The sequence below is a fragment of the Saccostrea echinata genome, unplaced genomic scaffold (genome assembly GCF_033153115.1).
Source record: "Saccostrea echinata isolate AGI-Se365-2 ecotype Australia unplaced genomic scaffold, CSIRO_AGI_Sech_v1 ptg000013l, whole genome shotgun sequence".
NCBI classification, from domain to species: Eukaryota; Metazoa; Mollusca; class Bivalvia; order Ostreida; family Ostreidae; genus Saccostrea; species Saccostrea echinata.
The window spans coordinates 5,239,322-5,265,130 of record NW_026889762.1 but is presented as its reverse complement, the minus strand read 5'-3'; the positions used below and the strand labels follow the sequence as shown (position 1 = coordinate 5,265,130).

General features: G+C 34.2%; 1 protein-coding gene across 1 annotated transcript in view; it reads right to left on the bottom strand.

Annotated features, from left to right (window-relative positions):
- The window catches only part of LOC133186386 (intermembrane lipid transfer protein VPS13A-like), an 82,950-nt gene that overhangs the window by 39,732 nt on the left and 17,409 nt on the right, over positions 1-25,809 (bottom strand). The window contains exons 15-39 of the mRNA XM_061321643.1: positions 19,283-19,377; positions 17,862-18,010; positions 17,269-17,360; positions 16,413-16,528; positions 14,794-14,937; positions 14,484-14,551; positions 14,026-14,104; positions 13,629-13,719; positions 13,008-13,125; positions 10,613-10,772; positions 10,277-10,485; positions 9,361-9,635; positions 8,947-9,020; positions 8,728-8,870; positions 7,334-7,485; positions 6,925-7,062; positions 6,490-6,593; positions 5,927-5,971; positions 5,691-5,819; positions 5,152-5,226; positions 4,645-4,865; positions 4,137-4,278; positions 3,730-3,808; positions 3,310-3,479; positions 267-418 (exon numbers count right to left, since the gene is read on the bottom strand). Of these exons, the coding sequence (XP_061177627.1) occupies positions 267-418; positions 3,310-3,479; positions 3,730-3,808; positions 4,137-4,278; positions 4,645-4,865; positions 5,152-5,226; positions 5,691-5,819; positions 5,927-5,971; positions 6,490-6,593; positions 6,925-7,062; positions 7,334-7,485; positions 8,728-8,870; positions 8,947-9,020; positions 9,361-9,635; positions 10,277-10,485; positions 10,613-10,772; positions 13,008-13,125; positions 13,629-13,719; positions 14,026-14,104; positions 14,484-14,551; positions 14,794-14,937; positions 16,413-16,528; positions 17,269-17,360; positions 17,862-18,010; positions 19,283-19,377 (3,220 nt within the window). The remainder of the gene's footprint in view (positions 1-266; positions 419-3,309; positions 3,480-3,729; positions 3,809-4,136; positions 4,279-4,644; positions 4,866-5,151; positions 5,227-5,690; positions 5,820-5,926; positions 5,972-6,489; positions 6,594-6,924; positions 7,063-7,333; positions 7,486-8,727; positions 8,871-8,946; positions 9,021-9,360; positions 9,636-10,276; positions 10,486-10,612; positions 10,773-13,007; positions 13,126-13,628; positions 13,720-14,025; positions 14,105-14,483; positions 14,552-14,793; positions 14,938-16,412; positions 16,529-17,268; positions 17,361-17,861; positions 18,011-19,282; positions 19,378-25,809) is intronic.

Here is a 25,809-nt window from a genome sequence, read left to right as displayed (position 1 = left end):
TTTATGCTAAGTTATTTTCTTTTTCTGTATTTTGAACTCTGACTTAAATGGAGAAAAATGGTTAAAAAAACATCATGGTCAAAAGTTTGTCAGTATGAATAAGTTGATCACTGAGTCACACACATCTTGAAGAAAAAGATAATTTTGGACTGTGAAAGAATATCCTTGCAAAGAAAATTAGCCAGGAAACTAAATAGTGCTTCCAAAGTATGTGACTTTTCCTGACAGTGCATTCAATTCTTTTTCACACTGTGTGACTGTATTACCTTTTACTGATGATGGTACTGTTTGGCCGAGTGTCGTCCACAGACAGTGTCTGGAGTGAAAGGTTGACGTCTGTTCTGATATCTCCATCCGTCTGCGTGTTGACACGGCCCACTAACTTTCCTATCTCAATTCTGCTCAGCTTTGAGGCTTTCTAAATGTGAACAAAAATTTTATCAAAATATACATACATGGAAAATATTTGAAATATCATGTTGCTGCAGATTTATTATGATAGGTACACTGTCTAGCATACAGTCCCTGAAACGTTCTACTTTCCCACTTGAACGGTGAGCGAACGCTGAACGAACGGTGAACGAACGCTGAACGAACGCAGAGCGAACGGCGAGTGAACGATGTGTGAACGCTGAACGCAACTTGGTGAACGATGTGTGAACGGTGAACGGTGAGCGAACGCAGAACGCGAACGGAGCGCAAACGCGAGCGCAAAGTGAACGATGAACGAACGGTGAACGCAAGATGAACGATTTATTCGGAATGCCTCTGATCTTTTCCTTGCATTGAAACTATTCTATTGTGTTCTAATGCTTGGTGCTAAAAAAAATAAATAAATAATAAATAAATAAACAAATCAATGAAAATTGTCCCAAGAAAGACCATACATGCACATTAAGTAAAATTATTAATTTAAGTTTCTTGCAATATTTTCTGCACGTATGTACGGTGTTTAAATTCAACGTTTTATTAACACGATTTTTATCGCTGTAAAACATTGTAATTGTTAACGAACGCTGTAGTATAACAAATGAAATTAATCTAGTTGTAAAATATGTTTATTTTTATTTGATATATAAAACCATTGCAAATAATGTAGATTTTAGAAGAGAAAACTACGGACTTATAGAATGAATTACAACGGCTTTAACAACCATACAAGGGATTCCGTGTAAAATAATGAGAAAAAAAATTTACAAAGGTATGTGGACCTATTGCATAAATACACTCGTATTTTAAAATCTTAATGCAATAATATATTTATGTGTCAGTTTTATTTTTTTATGATGATTTATTGAGCGGACTTCTACATGTATCTGTAGACATTTCCCGGCCGTGATTATACTCAGACAAGATGATACAAAGAGGCAATCATAATATTTGTTATATATTAAATTTTCACAACTTGATATTTAAGTAATATGTTGGCATAGTTTTTATTAAACAGACAAATGAGAGAGAGAGAGAGAGAGAGAGATTCGGTTTTAGCCCCCCCCCTCCTAAAATGTTTGCACCTATATCAAACAAAAATTCTAATTCTTTTCTAAATATATCAGGCAGTGAAAGTATCCATTTTTTTTTTATCAACAAATCCATTTGTTTTACAGTCATAATCGGTTTTTATTTTCCTGCTTCAAGTTCACACGAAGTCCACGTGCTTGTCCTGTCAATCAAAATCATTCGACACTGTGCAGGTGTGAAAGTCTCGTCACACCGAAGGCAAAGTGTTAGTATTTCCAACAAGTTTTAACATTTTTTCTTATCATTTCTAGATCTGATTCCAACATTTCTAAAAAAAAAAATAAATAAATAAATAAATAAATAAATAAAATACATTGGGAAGAAACACTTGGAATGATAAAGCCGCTTGAATTTGAAACATACTCCCTGCCAATTTAAAATACATGTATCACCGCCGGCACATGTATATTTTGAACTACTATTGTTTAATGAATTTGTTTAGATGCATGTTTGTTTTGAGACTGAAATTTTTGTGCTACAAAACACATTAACTTCTTTTTAAATGTTAACTAAAATGTACTGGAAATACTAACTAAGTAACCGATTTAGGGGAAAGGGGGGGGGGGCTCTTAATAATATCGAATGACAAACATGAAGTTACGGTGAAAAATATCATTACCGGAGAATCACCTTGGTTATATAAATGATAATCATGTTATAAAGGCATTTCTCTCTCTCTAATTAAAGACTTTATATCTGTAAAGTAGAAAAAAATTCTTTAATGTATTACATTTTAAACAAATATTTTTTTTAACCACACTATCAATTTAATTCGCTCTAAAGATATTTAATTAACTGGATATCCGCAGTACTGTTTATCATTCTCAGAACAAGTTCTAACATGTATTTCTGTTTTATTCGAAAAAAAATGTGATAGAAATAAATATTTTCGTATTCTTGTTGCAGGTGGTAAATTAATTGACTTCCGGTTCGATTACTATCTATCCATTTACGATTTGTCGTCTTTAACATAAAAGCAAAATGTTGCAGTACTTGAAGTATCAGTATTTTGACCGTATTTAGATTTAATTTTTCAGCATCGTTCTACATCGGTACATACATGTACATGTACTTATAACAACATTGATTTTCCACATAAATTTTATAAATAACCTAACAGATAAGTTACAATAATAAAAATAAATATTGTAGATAATTTTTCCCCATGAAATAATGATTCTTTAAACACTGTATGTTATTTATTAAATTCAAAACCTGTAAATCCTTACTTAAAAAAAGATAAGTCCTTTCACTTCGGAGTTCCGAATGACACTGAAGACTGAACGATAAGTGAACGCTGAACGCAAGGTGAACGCAAAGTGAGCGAACGAAGAGCGAACGGTGAACGCTTTGTGAACGGTGAACGCGAGCGCACGGTGAACGCTGAACGCAAAACTGTGAACGGAGAGCGAACGGTGAACGCACGGTGAACGAACGGTGAACGCACGCTGAACGAACGGTGAACGAACGGTGAGCGAACGGAAAAATGGGAAAGTAGAACGTTTCAGGGACTGTAATCAATTAGAGCATTCAGATTCTGCTTTAATTGTTACCGGTAAAAGCAGACCAAAATAGGAAATGACTGGATTTATCAACTGTGCACAAATATCTTACAACCATCAAATTTTTCCTCAAGAAATAGCATCAAATAAAGATTCAAGCAGTACATACCAATGTAATTGTCAATATCTACCTTTCCATTTAATTTTTTTTTTCAAATGAAAAGCAGCACATGTATATTATTATTAAAAATTATCACTGATACTGTACGTAGCAGAAATAAATTACTAGTGAGTGATCCTCCTGCTGTTTTTCTTCAAACAGTTGTACAACCAGTCCCTGGAATGTAAGTACTGCATTGTATGGAGTGGTAGGGGCAGGGGGGGCTTCTGTTGTCTCAGGGGCAGGCAACTCATCTTCACTTCCTGTCTGTGGGGGAGGTAACTCTTTATCTTCCACTAAACACAATAAATTGGAAGTCTTAGAAACAAAAAATATCAGCCAATAAAAAGCAAACTTAAGATTTTAAGATTTTAACAAATTGACCAATGATCCCATGTGAGACTTCTATTATATATGTGTTATTAAGTACTTTAGTACAACCAGAGTCAAAAGGTCAATATTATCCCAAGAAATACAGTATATGTAAAAGTTGTTCATTTTTCCTTTCAATAATTAGTGTTTTTAGTTATTGCCACATGCCTTTACTTGACTTGGGTGCCCCTTCCTGGAAGTTCATGTTCAGGATATCCATCAACAACCTAATGTCTGATTGAAACATGTTAACCTGAGGACAAAATTTGAAAAAAAATTGAATTAGTATATTTAATGTTGTGAAAAAGTTCCTTCATAATTTGATTCTCATAACATTGCTGATTCAACATTAAATATTTGAAACATATTGTATACAATTGTAAAGCTTAAAATGAAATACAATGAAAGATGTTAATGTCTGTTAATATTTTTAAAAGAAATATTATAATACAGCGAGTCTGAGAAAGATGCAACTTCTCCTAGATAAAGTTGACCAACACTTTTCAAGCTCATCTTTACTTACATGTAGTAATACTCATTATAAAGTATGGCTCATTCCTATATCAATATATACAATGTACCTTCATGAGGAAGAGATCTCCAGAGACATCATACATGACCTTTGACTTGACTGGTTCCAAAGCAAGGCTGACTGAAGCTAAAAAGTCCACAGGTTCTGCTATGTTATGGCTGACAACAAATTTATCACTCAAGATCTTAGCTCTGAGGAAAGAAAAGTTCAATTATAAAATGATTTTGTCTGCATGAATCGGTGAATTACAATATTCATACCTGAGACAATTATTTACATTTTCATCTAATTAAGGGCCATTACTCCGACAAAAGGGTTTTGAATCCAACAAGTCATGTATTTCACACTACTGAAAAATGCAATCTTTATCTTATCTTAATATATGTTAAGCCCAACATTTGGAAATTAAATTGAATATGGGACAGTGACACTGACAGAGAGCTGTAGCCCCCTTCCCCTCCCCCCCCCCCCCACTTCTGTTTTCAATGGTAGCACAGTGAATATTACATATTCAGCAAAATCCTATTGATAGTTTGTAAGGAAACCCTTACACCTACCTGCTTATTTGCATGGCTTTGACCTTGATTCGGACATTGTTCCAGTCTTGCTGGGATTCATCAGCCAGGAATTCTGACTTAATGGAGTTCCGGATTTGGAGGTAGTCAAATCGGAGCAGCATCAGGTCTGGGGACTTTGAAGTCTTTGGTACAATCACTGTGGGAGTTTTCATGTCAATCATCAGACCGACCCGGACTGCAGAGGGCTGAATCTCAGCAACCTACAACAGCAAATAGGATTATAATCGTTTGTCCTCATTTACACTAGCAAAGAGGATAGTACAATCTTTTGTCCTCATTTACTGCTAAGGCAAATAAGATACAATCTTTTGTCCTCATTTACAACTAAGGCAAATAAGATACAATGACCTTTGTCCTCATTTAGAGAAGCAAATACAAAGTAAATTACAATCCTTTGTCCAATGCATATTTTTAACATACACATGTATTTTAATTTGATGGCCCAGAGTTAGTTAATCAGTTATTCTAGCCTAATAAACATCTTACCTGTTTTGTGACATTCTCCATTGTGGCTGTTGCAACCTGTACCATTTCTGGAGTCTTCAAAGGCTCAAAGAATTTCTGTTTAAATTGCAAATATTTGTGCATTATTTACCACACAGTAGTTTCACATTTTTTGTCAAATAATTTTTGTCAGTACTGTGGACCTCAGAAATTAAAATATTATATGTTAATTATGCCCTCATCTTCATCCATATTTTATTAAATTATATACATTATAAGTAAAAGAATATAAGTCTTGTTACCCGTTATTACTGTAATATTCTATAGAACTCTACTGACATATTACGTTTTGTCAATTCTCCCTCTTACTCTTACCATTATAGTTCAAAGGAATGTATTAAGTAAACAAAGACATTTAACAAATGTTTTCTGGTATATGCTTTCTGACACTCACCGTAATATCCCATAGGTAACTGTTCCCTTGAGTATGTTGTCTATTCTCCCTCTCTGACACTTACCATAATATCACAAAGGAATCTTTTGACATAATCTTTTTTCTGTTCTCCATCTCTGCTACTTACTGTAATATCCCAAAGGAATCTATTGACATAAGCCACCTGCAGGTCTCCAATCCTGAGCTGAACATTGTAGTCTAATCCAGGATCTCCATGGCCACGCTTCTTTTTGGCACTTCGCCAGAACTGTTCGACCTTCAAACAATTCGGCAATAGAAAAATTGACATTCATTCCAAGAAGTTTAAAAGCAATAGTTTCAATAGAAATAATATCATTTGTATGCAATTCTTGAATTGTATACCTTCATATTGAAGAAAGGGCTATCCTTCTCTTCCAGCATTAAAATCTGAAGATAAGACCAATATAATACAACTATAAGGCTAGCTTAACAAAAATAAGAATATGTACTAAGAAAAAAGTATGCCCCTCTTAAAATATTTCAACATTATTCAGGTTTAACTAGTAAAATCCAAAATCTAGCTAGCTTTCTTAGTAGATTTGATCAATTAAGGGATTCAAGAAGAAGGTATGGTTTCAATACTAATAATACTCTAGAAATATAACATGTTAATTAATGATGTCATATTGTCAGAACCGTCCTCCTTTATTCCAAATTCTTTGAAATTCAAGATTTATCCCTGTCATATATTCAATTTAAATTTTTGAAAAGATCAAATTTTAGGGCATGATAGAGCCAAAACCATACCTTCTTCAAATTTGCCAATTTTTTAAACTGAAATCATAAAATTAATTCATTTTGGAGAAAAATAATTGCTGAGAATATAACTCTGACTTACATGAGGGTAGAGTGTGCCTGTTGTTTTATTTAGTATACAATTATTGAGTATATTAACTCTGACTTACATGAGGGTAGAGTGTGCCTGTCGTTTTATCCAGTACGGCCAGATCTTTTATCTGACTTCTTATACAAGCCTTTTTCTTCTCCACAGACACCTGACTGTCCATGCCTTGAAAACAAAACAGACATCTAGTAATTACACAATCATGTTCATGTATCCCAAACATTACAAACCCCCCAAAAGAGAAAATGTTGTGTTTCACTCCAAAAAGTAAAGGGAAGATTTTCAAAGGAAGTTTTTTTACAAATTAATGCACATAATATGCTACATTTTAAAACATTTCTAATTTAATATCATCACAAATTATGGTATGAAAACAATAGTATGATGGTATGAAAACAAATAGTTTCATTACTATAACATTATAAATGTTTGGATAATAGAACAATGTATCATTAGAAACACTTCCAAGAGAAGTACATGTATTTAGTACTATTACCAATAAACTCAATCTCAGCCACTTGGCTCTCAAGGTTACTGAGATGTATGGTGACCTTCTGAACTTGAGAGGTCAAGAGAAACTTGACAAGATTCTTCTGTTTGGGCGGTACATGTATTTTTGTCATCTCAGCATCCACTATAAAGAGAAAAATATTGTTGTCTGGCTTTTTTTTTTACCTAATCTGCATGTTTTCCTTTTTCATTGCTGTTAACCTTTTCATTAAAATAACTTAAACTTACTTAAATTAAATTAAAATTAACTTAAAGCTTTTGTAAATAAACCAAACACACACAATTTAAGCAAATAAATTGAATGTCACAGAGTCTCAGTATAATAACATTTTGTGAGCTATCTATATCAATCAGAACAAAATGCACACACATTTAATATATAACTTAGTTCTTACCCTCATCAACAAAGGTGGAAATTCTCCTTGCAAACTGTGACAGTCTCCGACTTGTCATGGATGAAGCATCTCTACTTTCACTTCGTCGGAGCGGAACAGAATCAAGATAGTCCGGCAGAGGTTGAGATCTTTTCTTTTCATTCTCTGCTATCCTGTAGGTGATTTATCAAAACAAATCTCTAGACCTGTCCTTATAAACCCCACCTTATTACTCCCCATCAAGCAAATCAACAAGGGGCATATACATTGTAAGTAAGGGCTTTTAAAAATCTTTCCTATTTTAATAACAAAGAAATTATAAAGAAACTCTTGTAGCCTAAATACTGTTGAATTGTAATTGTTTGAGTATCATACCACCTTTTCTGCTAATGAGGATCCTTTGTTTTTGGTAGGAAACAAATTAATAAAATTCTACATTCCTAGCATTAAAATCTGAGTCTTGTAAATAAATGCAGTCTTTCTCCAGAAAAACCATAAATGGCATATAGCTTAGAGCTAAGACAGGTCATGATTAATCTTTTTAGCTTGATTTCGAGAAGTTCCTTCAACACAATGAAGTATGAGCCTTTAAGGATTTTTTGGTTTCAAAGTTACACATACAATCCTCTTATTCCTGTCAGCTTGAACTTAAATTTGCTTGCAAGGTGTTTAAAACAATACTTCCAACAACTTTTGATGTCCAAAGCATGGAAATTGAATTCTCATGAATTCTTGGGTATTAATTTTCTTCTCATTCATAATTAAATTTTAATCAAATCTTATTGTGGAGAATATGACAAGTTAAATATATACCAGTACTTATACGTGTACAAAAAAAAATAATTTTAAGGTAGTTGATGCAAGTTTGATTTCAATATGAGAAATGTATGAATCTGAACATTTTTGCCATGTAGAAATGGGTTTTTATACCTATTCTGGAGTTCCTCTGTAAACTTGTTAAGGTAGCACATCCCTGTCTGGCCCAGTCTAACAGTCAGACTATTACAGATGATGTGAGATTTTTACCTGGTTTGTAGTTCCTCTGTAAACTTTTTAAGGTAACACATCCCTGTCTGGTCCAGTCTTACAGTCAGACTATTACTCACAATGTGAGTTTTTTACCTGTTTCATAGTTCCTCTGTAAACTTTTTAAGGAAGCACGTCCCTGTCTGGTCCAGTCTAACAGTCAGACTATTACAGGTGATGTGAGGTTTTTACCTGTTTTGTAGTTCCTCTGTAAACTTTTTAAGGAGGCACATCCCTGTCTGGTCCAGTCTTACAGTCAGACTATTACAGGTGATGTGAGTTTTTTACTTGTTTTGTAGTTCCTCTGTAAACTTTTTAAGGTAGCACAACCCTGTCTGGTCCAGTCTAACAGTTACACTATTACACACAATGTGAGTTTTTTTTTTTACCTGTTTTGTAGTTCCTCTGTAAACTTTTTAAGGTAGCACATCCCTGTCTGGTCCAGTCTTACAGTCAGACTGTTACACACAATGGTGGCTTTGTTCTCCGTGCTCTCAAACACCGACACAAAGTCTGCACAATCCTTGTTTATCTTCAAAATAAAACACGATTCAATAAGACTTCCATCATTACATATTTATTACAGTACATATTTAAAACCTACTTACCTGTCTGTAGCTGAATGTGATCAGTTCTTTGTCAGACTCTGTCCTCAGTAATTCTAAGTAAGCACCAGATGTACCTGGAAAAACATGAAGTGTCTGTAATAATTTTACTTTATTCATCTAAACACAATGTAAAATGAATATTGGTTTTGCAACATTAGTACATGCTGAATTAAAGTTCAATTAATATCTTGAAAATTCATTTAATAAATGCACTGTAAATGATCTGCTAATTAGTGTTTCTTGCATCTTCAAAAAAAAAATCAATTAATTATTTTGCAATGCTAAAAATTTGAAAATATCATCATGACATTTTTTTTTTAAGAAAAGACGTGTATTGGATCTACTTTGACATAAACTTAATAAAAAAGAATAGAAATTGTCTAATATATCACCTCAACTTCCATCACACTGTACCTTTATTTAATTTGTCAGCCAAACTCAGGGCCCCCACACTGGCGAACACCGCCGTCCCACACTGACTCGGGGGCGTGGTGGTTGACCCCTCCACATAATACAACACCGCCATGTCGGCACTGATCCGGTCCAGACGGAACATCAGGTAGTCACGAGCCTCATTCCCGTGTCCCTGGGAGATCTGTAGTACCATCTCAGCTATCTGAAGTCTTACATACATCTTCATTTTGACTCGGTCTGTTAAATAGTCCTCAACTGAGCGAATGTTTGTATCACTGTGAAGAAGACAAAAGAGATAATTCCCTTTAAAAGATTTGGAAGATCAAAATTCCAGTCCCTTTGGTGTCCGTCTATATCATGAAAGGGAGATTAATGAACCTGTCCTGTGAAGGTGCAATTCTTTAATTCTTTTTCAAGTCATAAAGAATTACAAATACATAAGAACACAATCACACAAATACAATAATTATGAAAAAAAAAAAAATAATAGGATCTATGAAAATAATTCTTACAAATACAATGCAAGATATTTTTTTTCAATAAAACAATTTAAAAAAAATTTAAGATTTAACCTTGAAATTAAGAATCCAATTAGAATGATTAATGTTGCATTAGGCAAACCCTGAATGCTTTATCTATTTACTGCCAACACACTCTTAATTAGCTATGATATGCAAGCAAAAGAGCAAGAAAGGGAGTGTAAGGCAAGTCTGACTTAGAGGATATCAATGACTGTTAAAAATTAAATATCTGGCCATTCTAAATAAACAGAAATTAAAACAAAATCAAACTTCCAACATTTTTAAAATAAATTTGAACTGATAATTATGCTAATATTTCAAATTCAAAATTATACTGATGAGACATGTATTTTTACAACTAAGAGTAGCTAATTCTTAGCATACAAGTCACTCACCTCTTCCATTCTTTATCTTCATCATCGATATCTTCCACCACAGAAATTGACAGATCCTCCACTGATTGTATAGGACTTGGTGCAGATGTACTCATCAATCCCTCCTCCACCACTGTCAGAAGTCCTCTGGCTACAGGACGTCGTAGGATACTCTTCCTGATCGCTCGGAGTGTGGAAATATCTGGATCTAACTGTACATCGGAAAGGACCTGCAATAGGTATATAAGGTATAAATCAATTTCAAATTCATTTTCTCATATAACAGTGGATACATACACACAAAATTTTGGAAATATAAGTTACTGTATGATTTGTAAAATTAAATATTTCACTGACCAGTTTGGGTCTACTGACTTCCCCTCCATCTTGAGTTGTCTCTGCACCTGGGGGTACAAGGGAGGGGCTGGGAAAGTGTAACAGGAAGTTGTACAGTACCAGTATCTGCTCATCATTCAGGTTCAAAGTCAATGAAGGTAACTGGACATCAAACTTCTGACTGTAGAATTAGACCAGTATTATGCTTAGTACCTAGTTGAAAATATACTGGCCTAGCACATATTTCAAAGAGCACTAGATGAAATCCCGCGCACGCGCTCGGAATTGAATTTATACCACTACCGACAGAAAAAATCTTATAATATATATATTGTAGTTTCTACTGACAGCCTACAGGCTTAAAGCAGGAAGAAATACTTTGTTCGAAATCCGCATGAAGTAGAAGTACGTCTCTGACCCCCCCCCCCCCAAACCCCCCTTGTAAAACTTAAATAACAATATCATTAATTGACGTTTATTGTGAAACCTGCTATATACTATGTTATGGATATTGTATATACTATGTTATGGATATTGTACTTCAGATGCTCTTCTTCATTTCCGTCAAGAATAAAAGCAGTGAATATGCACATTTTACTGAGAAATAGATTTTTTTGGTAAAAATTCACAGGTACATGTGTCTTGGTTTATAAATATGTATGTACCTTATTGATATGTAAAAACTGTACCTTACCTCTTTTTTTACATATCAATAAGGTACATACATATTTTAATCCAAGGCCCAAGCACCTGTGTAAAAATTAGCTTTTATATAACACCCTATGAATACACTGGCGAATTTAGAGAGGGGACCCAGCCCCCCCCCCCCCCCCTCCCATTTTGTGTCCAAAATATACATAAAATTTAACAAATCAATTTTTTTGTGTGTCCCTGGGCCCCTACCCCAACTCCAAACTGGTTGCCCCCCCCCTCCTTTTCAAGATTCCTGGATCCGCCACTGGAATAGGCCGAGTATTTGATACAAAAGACTGTATTCAGAAAAAAACTGAAATGTATTGATTAAAGCACAAAATTTTACAGCATAATTGTATTTGAATAATGCCTTATTCATTAATATTCTCTTTTTATGTAAGCAAGTTTATTACGAAGTACAAATTGTACTTCGGGTTCGTTGCCACGATGCTTTCAGTGAGGAATATATATACAAATTTTACCGATAAATTTATTAAGAAAACCTACTACATATATGTAATAGTCTTTCGATATATAAATATATTCACAACTTACAGTGTTATCAATGATTTACCTTTATTACAATGACCATTCACACAAAAGCTTTTTTTTTATGTTAAAGCAGCTATAATCGCCTCATTTTTCTTTTTAACATCAGGCTCGATGCTATATGATGTTCTAGAAGCTTCCGTCAATATTACGATCGGTGAATGACGAAAATAATTTGCACATTTTCCTTTTTAATCGGTTATCACAACTTATTTCTTTTATATCATTTAAATCAAGTTTTGATTGAATAATTCAGTGATGACGTTTTATGAAATAAATAAACGATTGCTTGTTGTCAGTTTCATTAAAAATTGCCAGTAACTTAGATCCGCCAACCGGAAATGCCACTGTACTCACGTTTTTGCTATTTCATGGCTGTTTATAGAAAATAAAAGTAGACTTTTAATTTAATGTACGATACCTACAATGCAGGTGAAATCTAAATATAGTTTACGGACATCATCTTGTATCGTGTGTATTCTTAGAGGAGTAAGTAAGAACTCTGGTGCACCCGTTTCGGAGTTTATTTGCAAAATTTATTAATTTATAAGTATAGATGATGAATTGTGGTATTACAATTAACAGTAAGGTTATTGCAACCAAAAAATGCTTACTACATGTATTTCAGAGAAAAATAATAAATCTGTCTGTTGTCTGCTACAACATAAAAGTGGTATCTGGTAAAACTTACCATGATAACTGATAGTTGTCTGATATTAAATAAAGTGGTATCTGGTATGTTTACTGTAGTATATGATAATTGTCTGAAATCACTAACTGTGGTATCTGGTAGTTATCTCGTATTACTTAATGTGGTATCTGGTTGTCGTTTGGTTTCACTTACTGTGGTATCTTGTAGTTGACTGGTTTTACTTACTGTGGTATCTGGTAGTTGACTGGTTTTACTTACTGTGGTATCTGGTAGTTGACTGGTTTTACTTACTGTGGTATCTGGTAGTTGTCTGGTTTTACTTACTGTGGTATCTGGTAGTTGACTGGTTTTACTTACTGTGGTATCTGGTAGTTGTCTTGTTTTACTTACTGTGGTATCTGGTAGTTTTCTGGTTTTACTTACTGTGGTATCTGGTAGTTGACTGGTTTTACTTACTGTGGTATCTGGTAGTTGTCTGGTTTTACTTACTGTGGTATCTGGTAGTTGACTGGTTTTACTTACTGTGGTATCTGGTAGTTGTCTGGTACAATAGTCTTGTAGAAGGATACTGACAGCTGTGTACTGGGCAGGACATGAAACCTAGAGTTACCCTGGGTCTGGAACTGAGGCCAATCTTCACCTGGTCAAAACAGTCAATACTTTCACTTACTTGCAAACTGTACCAATCTTTTATGTAAATAAGAAATTCAATGTTAGGTTCTCTAATTTTACGTGTAACTGAGTGTGTTTTTTAACTTTTTAACTACAAAATCTACTCAGTATGCATACTATCACATTCTAACAGACAAACATCTGTAGATACAAATGTAAAATTATAAATTGGACTACCGACTTGAGTAAACTCTCCCAGTATTTCAGGAAGAAAAGATGGTTATGATTTCAGCAAACCCTCACACATATAATTTGAGTCAAAACTCATTAGAGTAAGGAAACATTATATTCTAAAAGCCTGGCCAGCTGGAGTTTTTCATTCATATTTTCACAAAGTTTTGGAGACAAATTACCTTAAACTTTCAGAATATTTTTAAACTCATGTATAGTTTTTACTTCATAAGCTCAAAATGTATGTATATGACTAATATCAAAGAATTCTTGCCAAATTAAACTTTTGTGTTCTCTCACCTGAGTCAGCAATAAGAGCCTTGACATCGCTGATCTTGACTTGGAATTTGTCATACATCTGGTTCTGGAGGAAAGTTTGAGGTAGGGATGCCTACAAAAATGATGCTCAAATGGGTAACAAAATTTTCAACAAAATGCCTGAATATTCATAAATATTATTTTAATATCCATTTCATTCATATTCATTCCATATTTCATATTAATATTGCTGTACATTTCAGGTTCAACTTGATTCTTATCAATACCTGCGATATTGTCTACATGTAACTCTGTTTTATCCATTGCATACATATTTTGCTAAGAATTGAATTATAACTCATAACATTATATATATATCAATTTAAAATGAAAAGTTAACAACTTAGGCTATAATCCTTTAATGCTGTAATATATTAACCCTGGGATCATCTGGTTTCTCCTGTAAGTCACTCTCTACAGACAACGTACCAAAGTCTACCACTAAAACATTTCCTCCTCTGAAATAAAAAAAAAACAACAACTGTAAACTACATGGTACTAAAGTCTACCTGTGACAATTCTCCTCCTAAATTAAATTTCTTGGAGTTATACATTTGTCCGCACTGACCTAGAAGTGCCCTCTCTAACACACCCCCCTCATCCCCCCCCTTCAAAATATTCAAGTAAAAATTCAAAGCATAATTTTAAAGACTATTTTACAGCAAATGGAGTCAGACGAGGAAAAAATATCCAAAGAAAAAAATAAACAAGAAAGGAAAAATTTTCATAGACTTTTGCTGCATTTAAAGAATTAAAGGAACAAGGTACTTTCTGAATCTATAAGACTTAAATCTTAATATATAATAATTATTAATTAATTATATAAGCCATACTTACGTGTGAAGTGTCCCATTTTCTGGTATCACAATGTAAGGGGACCTCATGTGTATATTTACATAGAAAGACTGGAAAACAAGAAGTAAAATTGGCTTACTTTGAAATCTAACATTTCCACATCATGCTAAATTACATAATATGCCACTAAATCTCATTAATTTTGAAACAACATCTGACTCCTCCTACATTCAAAATCTTATGCTTACAGACATGCTTTTATGTACAGAATATACAATCTCATGTCCCCAAATGCAGTCAATGGAGTATATTTAAGCATGGGATGACAATATAGAAAACTGAAGACACTAACCGACTGCTGCTGTATGGCATACAGAAGCATATCTTTACTGTACTGGACCACTCCACTCAACTTCTCCATGGCGAGGGCATTCATGTCTGTGTCCATCACATGGTCAGAAGATTGAAAGAACCGGAAAATCTCTGATATGGCATGCTGAAAAAGAACATTGAACAAAGTTAAGAACAGTATTATGGGAAGTGTTTGACACACCAAATTTTGTAACAGCCTCATTTAGTCAGTCACCAGAAACACATGAAGATTTTATCCAGTTTATTAAGTACATCTTCAACATAATGGTTAGTTTTATTTTATGTTCTGCAGTCTATATTGCAATGATGAAGCGAATAATTATAGAATCCTTATAGGACATTGAATAAACAAGAGGCCCATGGACCACATCGCTCACCTGAGTAACTTTCCACACTGGCCATGCTGTTCTTTACCAGATTCCCCCCTTGTAATACCTACTGTGGCCCCGCCCTACCCCGGGGATCATGATTTGAACAATTTAGAATCTACACTACCTCAGGATGCTTCCAAATAAGTTTCAGCTTTATTGGTCCAGTGGTTCTTGAAAAGAAGATTTTTAAAGATTTTTCTTATAAAATTCAATGTAAAACTTGGATTCCCTATTGTGTCCCGCCTTACCCCCGGGGGTCATGATTTGAACAATGGATGCTTCCACTTAAGTTTCAGCTTTTCTGGCCCAGTGGTTCTTGAGAAGAAGATTTTTTAAGATTTTTCCTATATATCTCAATGTAAAACTTGGATTCCCTATTGTGGCCCCGCCCTACCCCTGGGGGTCATGATTTGAACAATTTATATTCTACACTACCCCAGGATGCTTTCATATAAGTTTCAGCTTTTCTGGCCCAGTGGTTCTTGAGAAGAAGATTTTTCAAGATTTTTCCTATATATTTCAATGTAAAACTTGGATTCCCTATTGTGGCCCCGCCCTACCCCCAGGGGTCATGATTTGAACAATTTATAATCAACACTACCCAAGGATGCTTCCATATAAGTTTCAGCTTTTCTGGCCCAGTGGTTCTTGAGAAGAATATTTTTCAAGATTTTTCCTATATATTTCAATATAAAACTTGGATTCCCTATTGTGGCCCCGCCCTACCCCTGGGGGTCATGATTTTTTCAATTTAGATTCTACACTACCCCAGGATGCTTCCACGTAAGTTTCAGCTTTTCTGGCCAAGTGGTTCTTGAGAAGAAGATTTTTTAATGACCCCACCCTATTTTTGTCTTTTCCTAATTATCTCCCCTTGTAAGGGGACTTGGCCCTTTATTTTAACAATTTACACTCCCCTTCACCCAAGGATACTTTGTACCAATGTTAAAATTGGCCCAGTGGTTCTTGAGAAGAAGTTGAAAATGTGAAAAGTTTACAGACGGACGGACAGACGGAGGGACGGACGGACGGACGGACAGACAGACGGACGGACGACGGACAATGGGTGATCAGAAAAGCTCACTTGAGCTTTCAGCTCAGGTGAGCTAAAAATATGTATATCAAGAATAAATGAAGGTGGAATGAACCTATTATGTATACATAGTCTGTTTTCCTAAGAATCTTGGATGAAAGAAGATTTTTGAAGCATGTGAACTGGGTTTATTACTTGATCGTAGAAGATTTCCACAGGTCGTACTGTCATCTTCAGTGATTGGTCAGCTTTAATATGCAAAGGTCGAAGTTCATACTCCAAGGTAAACATCTGACCAGTCAGATCTGATGCTATTTAAAGATTTAATAACTTACACTGATAATTTATTGGAAATTAAAAGTATTATAATTTTGTATATTTTTTTTAATTGTGTACCAAGCATTCATATCTTCTTCAATATAGCATGTACATACAGGATTCATCAAATTTCATAGGAGTCCAGCAAATGATTTCAAATCATAAGTTATACTAAATTTGATTAATGATTCAATAAATACATAATTATCATGAAATAACCATCTGGATGCTTCACCATTCAAAAAACAAAGTTTAAACAGAATTTACATTATTTTGACATATTGACAAGTATGTTTCAGCGATCCAAAATGATGTGCTTGGGAATACAACCTTAATTAGATTTGAGAGGCTCCAATGTACCAGTACATACCGTATATGTGGAATTTTTAGCATGACACAAATTTAGCAATTTGTCCTTTAAAATCACTATTTAATTTTAGCAAGAAGTAACTTTAGCGATTTAACTGCACAGAGAAAAATAACAGTTACCTCTAATGTAGAATTAATTGTTAGTGATATTTAAATTTAGCGATTTCAACACTAGAAATGCCAAAATTGAATCCTCGCTAAAGTTTTTGCTTAATATACGGTATATAATGATATGCCGAGTCTCATGATTTCCAAACATGAAATAAAACCAAAGATCAATTATCAACACTAATTGTTCCTACAGTACTTTTGTATACAACTAGTCATGTAAAAATTCACAATAGTACATTACCACAACACTTACTGTAAATTCCACCATTAGAGGTCAGTAATTTGACCTGTTTGTTGTCCAATGAAATTCCAGAAATCACAAAACTTTCTGTGTTACTCACAACTCTGGAATAAAATCACATATAATTAATTAAATCTTACTAACAGATACCATATATACTCGCCTATAAGTCGGTTTTTTGGGAGTTAAACTTTGGTCCAAAACTCTTTATCTGAATTATACGAGAGTTATAAAAAGATCGGTATTTTAGCAGGTAAATCCTTTTAATTTATTAATAAGCTTTAAAATACAACCGACTTATAGGCGAGTATATATGGTACATGTATAATACATGTACATGTAGATGAAATAACATTGTATTACATATTTGATAGGTGAATATATCAGATTTTTTTCAAGAAACAAAATTGTTAAACACATTGAAGTGAAATGAGAACAAGTTTTTCAACATTTGTTGAAAGAATGTCATTTAAATTTATTTAACTTTTCAAATGAGAAAACTTTTCTGTGCAGTAATTAATGAGGAGGTAAGGAAATAATAGCATCTTTCTCGTCACTGATTGATAAAGAGGTAGAGCAAACAATGAGCCTCTTTCCCAACTTACCTGACCCCTTGACCTCCAGGTCTGTTTTCATAAGAGGTTAGCATGTCCTCCAGTACAATCTGTAGAATACATGCTGATTCCGGGGCCTCTGTACTGGTCAGACATCCACAACATTGTCTGACCCTCAGCTGAATCTTGTATGCCACATACTGTAAAAATATTACAGGTGTATCATGTTTACTGTAGGAATTATAACTGATTACAATGAACAACAATGGGTCAAAATTCTCAACTGAGTTAATATACTCTTTCCAAACAAATTAATTTGTCTAATTTGTTAATCTATGTACTAACTAAATCAAACCACTTTGATTTAATTGTTCTACAAACTAGTCTATCCTTCTAAAAATTCACTTTGCAAATCATGGCTTTCTTAGCTTTTTTAACTTACTATTAGATGTCTAGATATTTCTGTGTATCTACAGTGGCCTGTTGATTAAATGTTTCTCACTGTTTTTAGTCCCATTGATCAATAGTTACTTTTTTTGTTTAGTTTAGTTTATCATTATCTTATGGATTAGTCTAGTTAATCAGTGGTTATCTCTATGAGGTTTAGTTAATCAGTGGTTACCTCTATGGATTAGTCTAGTTAATCAGTAGTTACCTCTATGGATTAGTCTAGTTAACCAGTGGTTACCTCTATGGATTAGTCTAGCTAATCAGTGGTAACCTCTATGGATTGATTCATTGATTGTATGTTGTTTTACGTCTCGTTCGAGAATTTTCACTCATACATGTATAGAGACTTCACCATATACTGGTGAAGGGCTTCAAATTTAGACCTATACTCGGCACTCACAGCCATTGAAGAGTGATGGTGCCAATGCCTACCATGACAAGGGGCCTTGGTTTTTAAGGTTTCATCTGAAAGACCCACAACTTTCATTCTAAAGTGCCGAGCACTTGGCGAAGGAACAGTTGATACCTATTTTCTATCAACTTAGGTCAGCCACGGCCATGATTGGAACACACAATCTTCCAATCACGGAGCAAGCGCTCTACTGAATAAGCTACTATGACTGAGTGTGGACTAGTCTAGTTAATTAGTGGTTACCTCTATGGATTAGTCTACTTAATCAGTAGTGACCTTTTTTTGGATAAGTCTAGTTAATCAGTGGTTACCTCTTTTGATTAGTCTAGTTAATCAGTAGTTACCACTATGGATTAGTCTAGTTAATCAGTAGTTACTAATTTTAGCATGCTCTGTGGGCTTTCTGACTCACCTCTTTGGATTAGTCTAGTTAATCATTGGTTACTTTTATGGAAAAGTCTAGTTAATCAGTAGTTACCTCTTTGGATAATTACAGATTATCAGTAATTACCTCTTTGGATTAGTCTAGTTAATCAGTGGTTACCTCTTTGGTTTAGTCTAATTAATCAGTAGTTACCTCTTTGGATTAGTCTAGTTAATCAGTAGTTACCTCTTTGGGCATGCTCTGTGGGCTTTCTGACTCACTGTAGCCCACTCCTTCATAGATTTCCCGTTTCTCTTCCTCAGACAAATCAAACAATTCATCTGAAATATAATAACATTTTTTGAGGACTGATGCTCTGCCAGAGATAACTTAAGCATTGATTAATCAAAGACAGATAACTCTAACATTGCTAGATCAAAGAATGATAACTCTAAAATTAATAAATCAAAGAAAGATAACTCTAACATTATTAAAACTAAATCAAAGAGAGATAACTCTAACATTGTTAAATCAAAGAAAGATAACTCCAACACTGATAAATCAAAGAGAGATAACTCTAACACTGATAAATCAGAAAGGATTAATCAAAGAGAGATAATTCTATTAATTGTTCAATCAAATCTAAGAGAAGTATCTCCCACATTGATAAGTCAAAGAGAAATAACTTTACCATTGATAAATCAAAGAGAAATAACTCTAACATTGCAAAATGACTAATTTCCCTTTCTTAAATTTCATCTCCATCAAAGATTGTCTAAAATATTGATCTCATTGATTTATTACATGTTCAATAATTTTATTTAATCCTTATCTTTTATATAAAAATATCAGTACAGAAAAATTCCAAATGGGCAAGCAGATATGTAATCTTTAAATTCCTCCATGGGTCAAAATGCCTTGATACACAGAACAAAGTAAAGAGCTAAAAACAATACAAGAGCATCTGGGCAACTACATGTATATTTCATTAAAAATAAAACTAAGACATGAAAATTTTGTCATGATCCAAAGAACAAATTTGGATTCCTCAAATATTACTCCAAGTCCCTGCACTTTGTTAAATACCTTGCAATATTGGTTTTTCCTTTAATATTTATACAGTGAAGAATAACATTTTTGTCTTTAAGAATGAAAGCACTATTAATGTCTTGAGGTAACACACACTCATAAAAATTTAAATAAAAGTATAATACAACATTTAGACTGAAACTGTTTAAATAAAAATATATTGATTATGCTCCAACAAAAATGCCACAAAGACATCTTGTAAATATAATATGCCATTAGTACAGACACATCAAACCAAGGCTGCTAATTTCTCAAAATAAGCCATCAGGAATGCCTTTTTTGTCACAAAGTCATAAACATAACTATAAGAATTTATGAAAACTGCTCAGGTGCAATGACATTCACCTGTCTAAAATTCCACAGCTAAGAATAGGATTCCTTGAAATGTTTGGGTTTTTTTAATTATTAATTTGTTTATTGAGAAGTGATAAATCATGAAAATGAGCACTGCTTTATTTCTTGTTAATGTAACCAAGGGTTTTTTTAATCAGTAAAGTTAAATGTGTGTTGCTGGTATATAGTGAACAAAAATATGATGTGACCTGACTGATATTTTACAAATGTAACCTCAAAACTTGGCAAATATCAAAGTACTGTGTCTCTGTCAACACACAGAGATAACACATACATGTGATTTTTATATGGTACAACACAAAATATATCAGTACACTTGACTGATATCTATGTAACATAATAATACTATTTCTAAAGAAATCTTTAAATTCATGTCAAACAAAGTCTAAATTGACAAGTGTTATGGTGTCTTAATTTTTTTTTTTTTTTTTTTTTTTTGACAATCATGATCAAAGATAGAAAAATCAACCATATTATTAAACTATCAAAAAAAATTATATCTTTCAAGAAGGAATCTCTGATCTATTTTTTAAAGTCTTGACTTTATGAAATTACAATAAAAGAGAATAAAAATTGATATATAGGTATCTTATCTAGTACATGTAGATATTTGATATTTGCCTTTTTGCATTTAGTGTAAATTTCTGTATTACTCGGTTCTTAATTGTCTAATTTATGTCTTCTTTGTTGAAAACTTATACTAAATAGTAAAAAACTACTAAAAACACTTCAGGTCAACAACTGAGTTAATATTATTTACCTACATACTAGCAAACTGGGATTAAGAAATAGAACAACATAACAAGAGGCCCAAGGGCCTTAACGGTCACCTGAGTATAATACAACAATTTAGAAGTTAAATACACTGATAGATGAAGCTTTGCTGCCCTTAAGCAAGAGAAGTAGGAAGATCAGGATCAACAAAATAATTAGTCTAGTATTCAGTATCAACTCATAAATTAAGTTCTAATCTGTCCCCCACTTACTATCACCATGCAGACTATTAATAAACTATTAGTGCTTCTGTACTATTTTTAAACCCATATTAAGACCTCTAGCATTGACCTCTCTTATGGTCTTTGAAGAACTTTTAATAAGATAAGTTATTTTTGTCTCATTTTTATTTATCTATTACTTACAGGTATACCTGATTATTAAAACTATGAAAATACTTTTTGAATTATATGATAAACATTCTTGCATAATTATCTTATTCTATTAACCTTTCAAATACATTATTTACAGTGATTAATTACCAAAGGTGAACGGAAAAGGGGAATAACTTCTCTCAGTAAAATACAAATTAATAGAGCCCTGCCCAGGACTAGAATGCTTAGACAAATGGTCCAGATGTTCAAAAATCTGGTAGAAATACGCTTACTTATATCATTTAAACTTTTACTCAGTTTTCTTCCGATATGCCCAGAAGCAGAGAAGAATTTCACAGCTACAATGCATTTTCACTACAGATTCAACAAAGCCTTACCCTAACACCAGAACCCAAGACCAAGGGTCAAGAAATTTACAAATTTGGAAGAGTTACCCTCATCATCATAACTATGGACTTCGAAGAATTAACACTTTTCCACTATATTATCAAAAGCCCCCCCCCCCCCTCGTTATGCCAGAACCCCTGACCCTAGGACCACAAGATTTAAAAATTCTGTTCGAAGCTCCCATTTTCATCATAGCTAAGCAATTTATTTATCAGCTCAACGCTAAGGAGCAGACAGGATTAAATAATGATTAATTAATAGAATTAATGCTTTTTCACTATATAATCAATAGAGCCCCCCCCCCTCCTCAAGAACCCCAAAAACTGAGGCCATATATTTAAAAAGTTTGGAAGAGGCATCCTTGCCTATCATAATCATGCACTTAGTTTGTTTAAATAATTTCCAGTAGCAGAGAAGAAGATTTTCAAAGAATCAATGCATTTTCACTAAATAATCAATAGAGCCCCGTACTAACACCAGAACCCCTGACCCTGGGGCAATGAAATTCACAATTTTTGAAAAGGCATCCTTATGCATCAAAACCATGCACTTAGTTTGTTTAAATAATCTCCAGTAGCAGAGAAGAAGATTTTCAAAGAATCAATGCATTTTCACTATATAATCAATAGACCCCCGCCCTAACACCAGAACCCCTGACCCTGGGGCCATGAAATTCACAATTTTTGAAAAGGCATCCTTATGCATCATAACCATGCACTTTGTTTGTTTAAATAATACCCAGGAGCAGAGAAAAAGATTTTCAAAGAATTAATGCATTTTCACTATATAATCAATAGAGCCCCGCCCTAACATCAGAACCCCTGACCCAGGGGCGATGGCTTTCACAATTCTGGAAGAGGCCCACCTCCTCATCATAACTATGTACTTAGTTTATCACCTTAATGCCCAGGAGCAGAGGAGAAGATTTTCAAAGAATTAATGCATTTTCACTATATAGTCAATAGAGCCCCGCCCTAACATCAGAACCCCTGACCCTGGGGCCATGAAATTCACAGTTTATGAAAAGGCACTTTTATTCATCATAACTATGTACTTAGTTACTTTATTTAATACCCAGCAGCAGAGAAGAAGATTTTCAAAGAATTTAAGCTTTTTTCACTATATAATCTATAGAGCCCCACCCTGGGGCCAGAATCCCTGACCCTGGGGCCATGAATTTCACAATTTTGGAAGAGGCTCTCTTGCTCATCATAACTATGTTTTTAGTTACTTTATTCAATACCCTGGAGCAGAGAAGAAGATTTTCAAAAAAAATAATGCATTTTCACTATATAATCAATAGAGCCCTGCCCTAACACCGGAACCCCTGATCCTGGGGCCATGAAATTCACAATTTTAGAAGAGGCTCTCTTGCTCATCATAACTATGTACTTAGTTACTTTGTTTAATACCCAGGAGCACAGAAGAAGATTTTCAAAGAATTAATGCATTTTCACTATATAGTCAATAGAGCCCCGCCCTAACATCAGAACCCCTGACCCTGGGGCCATGAAATTCACAGTTTATGAAAAGGCACTTTTATTCATCATAACTATGTACTTAGTTACTTTATTTAATACCCAGCAGCAGAGAAGAAGATTTTCAAAGAATTTAAGCTTTTTTCACTATATAATCTATAGAGCCCCACCCTGGGGCCAGAATCCCTGACCCTGGGGCCATGAATTTCACAATTTTGGAAGAGGCTCTCTTGCTCATCATAACTATGTTTTTAGTTACTTTATTCAATACCCTGGAGCAGAGAAGAAGATTTTCAAAAAAAATAATGCATTTTCACTATATAATCAATAGAGCCCTGCCCTAACACCGGAACCCCTGATCCTGGGGCCATGAAATTCACAATTTTAGAAGAGGCTCTCTTGCTCATCATAACTATGTACTTAGTTACTTTGTTTAATACCCAGGAGCACAGAAGAAGATTTTCAAAGAATTAATGCATTTTCACTATATAATCAACAGAGCCCTGCCCTAACACCAGAACCCCTGACCCTGGGACCATGAATTTCACAATTTTGGAAGAGGCAATCTTGCTCTTCATAACTATGTACTTAGTTACTTTATTTAATACCCAGGAGCACAGAAGAAGATTTTCAAAGAAATAATGCACTTTCACTATATGATGTATATAGCCCCACCCTGGGGCCAGAACCCCTGATCCTGGGGCCATGAATTTCACAATTTTGGAAGAAATACTCTTGCTCATCATAACTATGTACTTAGTTACTTTATTTAATACCCAGGAGCACAGGAGAAGATTTTCAAAGAATTAATGCATTTTCACTATATAATCAATAGAGCCCCGTCCTAACACCAGAACCCCTGACCCTGGGGCCATGAAATTCATTATTTTAGAAGAGGCTCTCTTGCTCATCATAACTATGTACTTAGTTACTTTATTTAATACCCAGGAGCACAGAAGAAGATTTTCAAAGAAATAACGCACTTTCACTATATGATGTATATAGCCCCACCCTGGGGCCAGAACCCCTGATCCTGGGGCCATGAATTTCACAATTTTGGAAGAAGCACTCTTGCTCATCATAACTATGTACTTAGTTACTTTATTTAATACCCAGGAGCACAGAAGAAGATTTTCAAAGAATTAATGCATTTTCACTATATAATCAATAGAGCCCCGTCCTAACACCAGAACACCTGACCCTGGGGCCATGAATTTCACAATTTTGGAAGAGGCTCTCTTGCTCTTCATAACTATGTACTTAGTTACTTTATTTAATACCCAGGAGCACAGAAGAAGATTTTCAAAAAAAAATAATGCATTTTCACTATATAATCAATAGAGCCCTGCCCTAACACCGGAACCCCTGATCCTGGGGCCATGAAATTCACAATTTTAGAAGAGGCTCTCTTGCTCATCATAACTATGTACTTAGTTACTTTGTTTAATACCCAGGAGCACAGAAGAAGATTTTCAAAGAATTAATGCATTTTCACTATATAATCAACAGAGCCCTGCCCTAACACCAGAACCCCTGACCCTGGGACCATGAATTTCACAATTTTGGAAGAGGCAATCTTGCTCTTCATAACTATGTACTTAGTTACTTTATTTAATACCCAGGAGCACAGAAGAAGATTTTCAAAGAAATAATGCACTTTCACTATATGATGTATATAGCCCCACCCTGGGGCCAGAACCCCTGATCCTGGGGCCATGAATTTCACAATTTTGGAAGAAATACTCTTGCTCATCATAACTATGTACTTAGTTACTTTATTTAATACCCAGGAGCACAGGAGAAGATTTTCAAAGAATTAATGCATTTTCACTATATAATCAATAGAGCCCCGTCCTAACACCAGAACCCCTGACCCTGGGGCCATGAAATTCATTATTTTAGAAGAGGCTCTCTTGTTCATCATAACTATGTACTTAGTTACTTTATTTAATACCCAGGAGCACAGAAGAAGATTTTCAAAGAAATAACGCACTTTCACTATATGATGTATATAGCCCCACCCTGGGGCCAGAACCCCTGATCCTGGGGCCATGAATTTCACAATTTTGGAAGAAGCACTCTTGCTCATCATAACTATGTACTTAGTTACTTTATTTAATACCCAGGAGCACAGAAGAAGATTTTCAAAGAATTAATGCATTTTCACTATATAATCAATAGAGCCCCGTCCTAACACCAGAACACCTGACCCTGGGGCCATGAATTTCACAATTTTGGAAGAGGCTCTCTTGCTCTTCATAACTATGTACTTAGTTACTTTATTTAATACCCAGGAGCACAGAAGAAGATTTTCAAAGAAATAATGCACTTTCACTATATGATTTATATAGCCCCA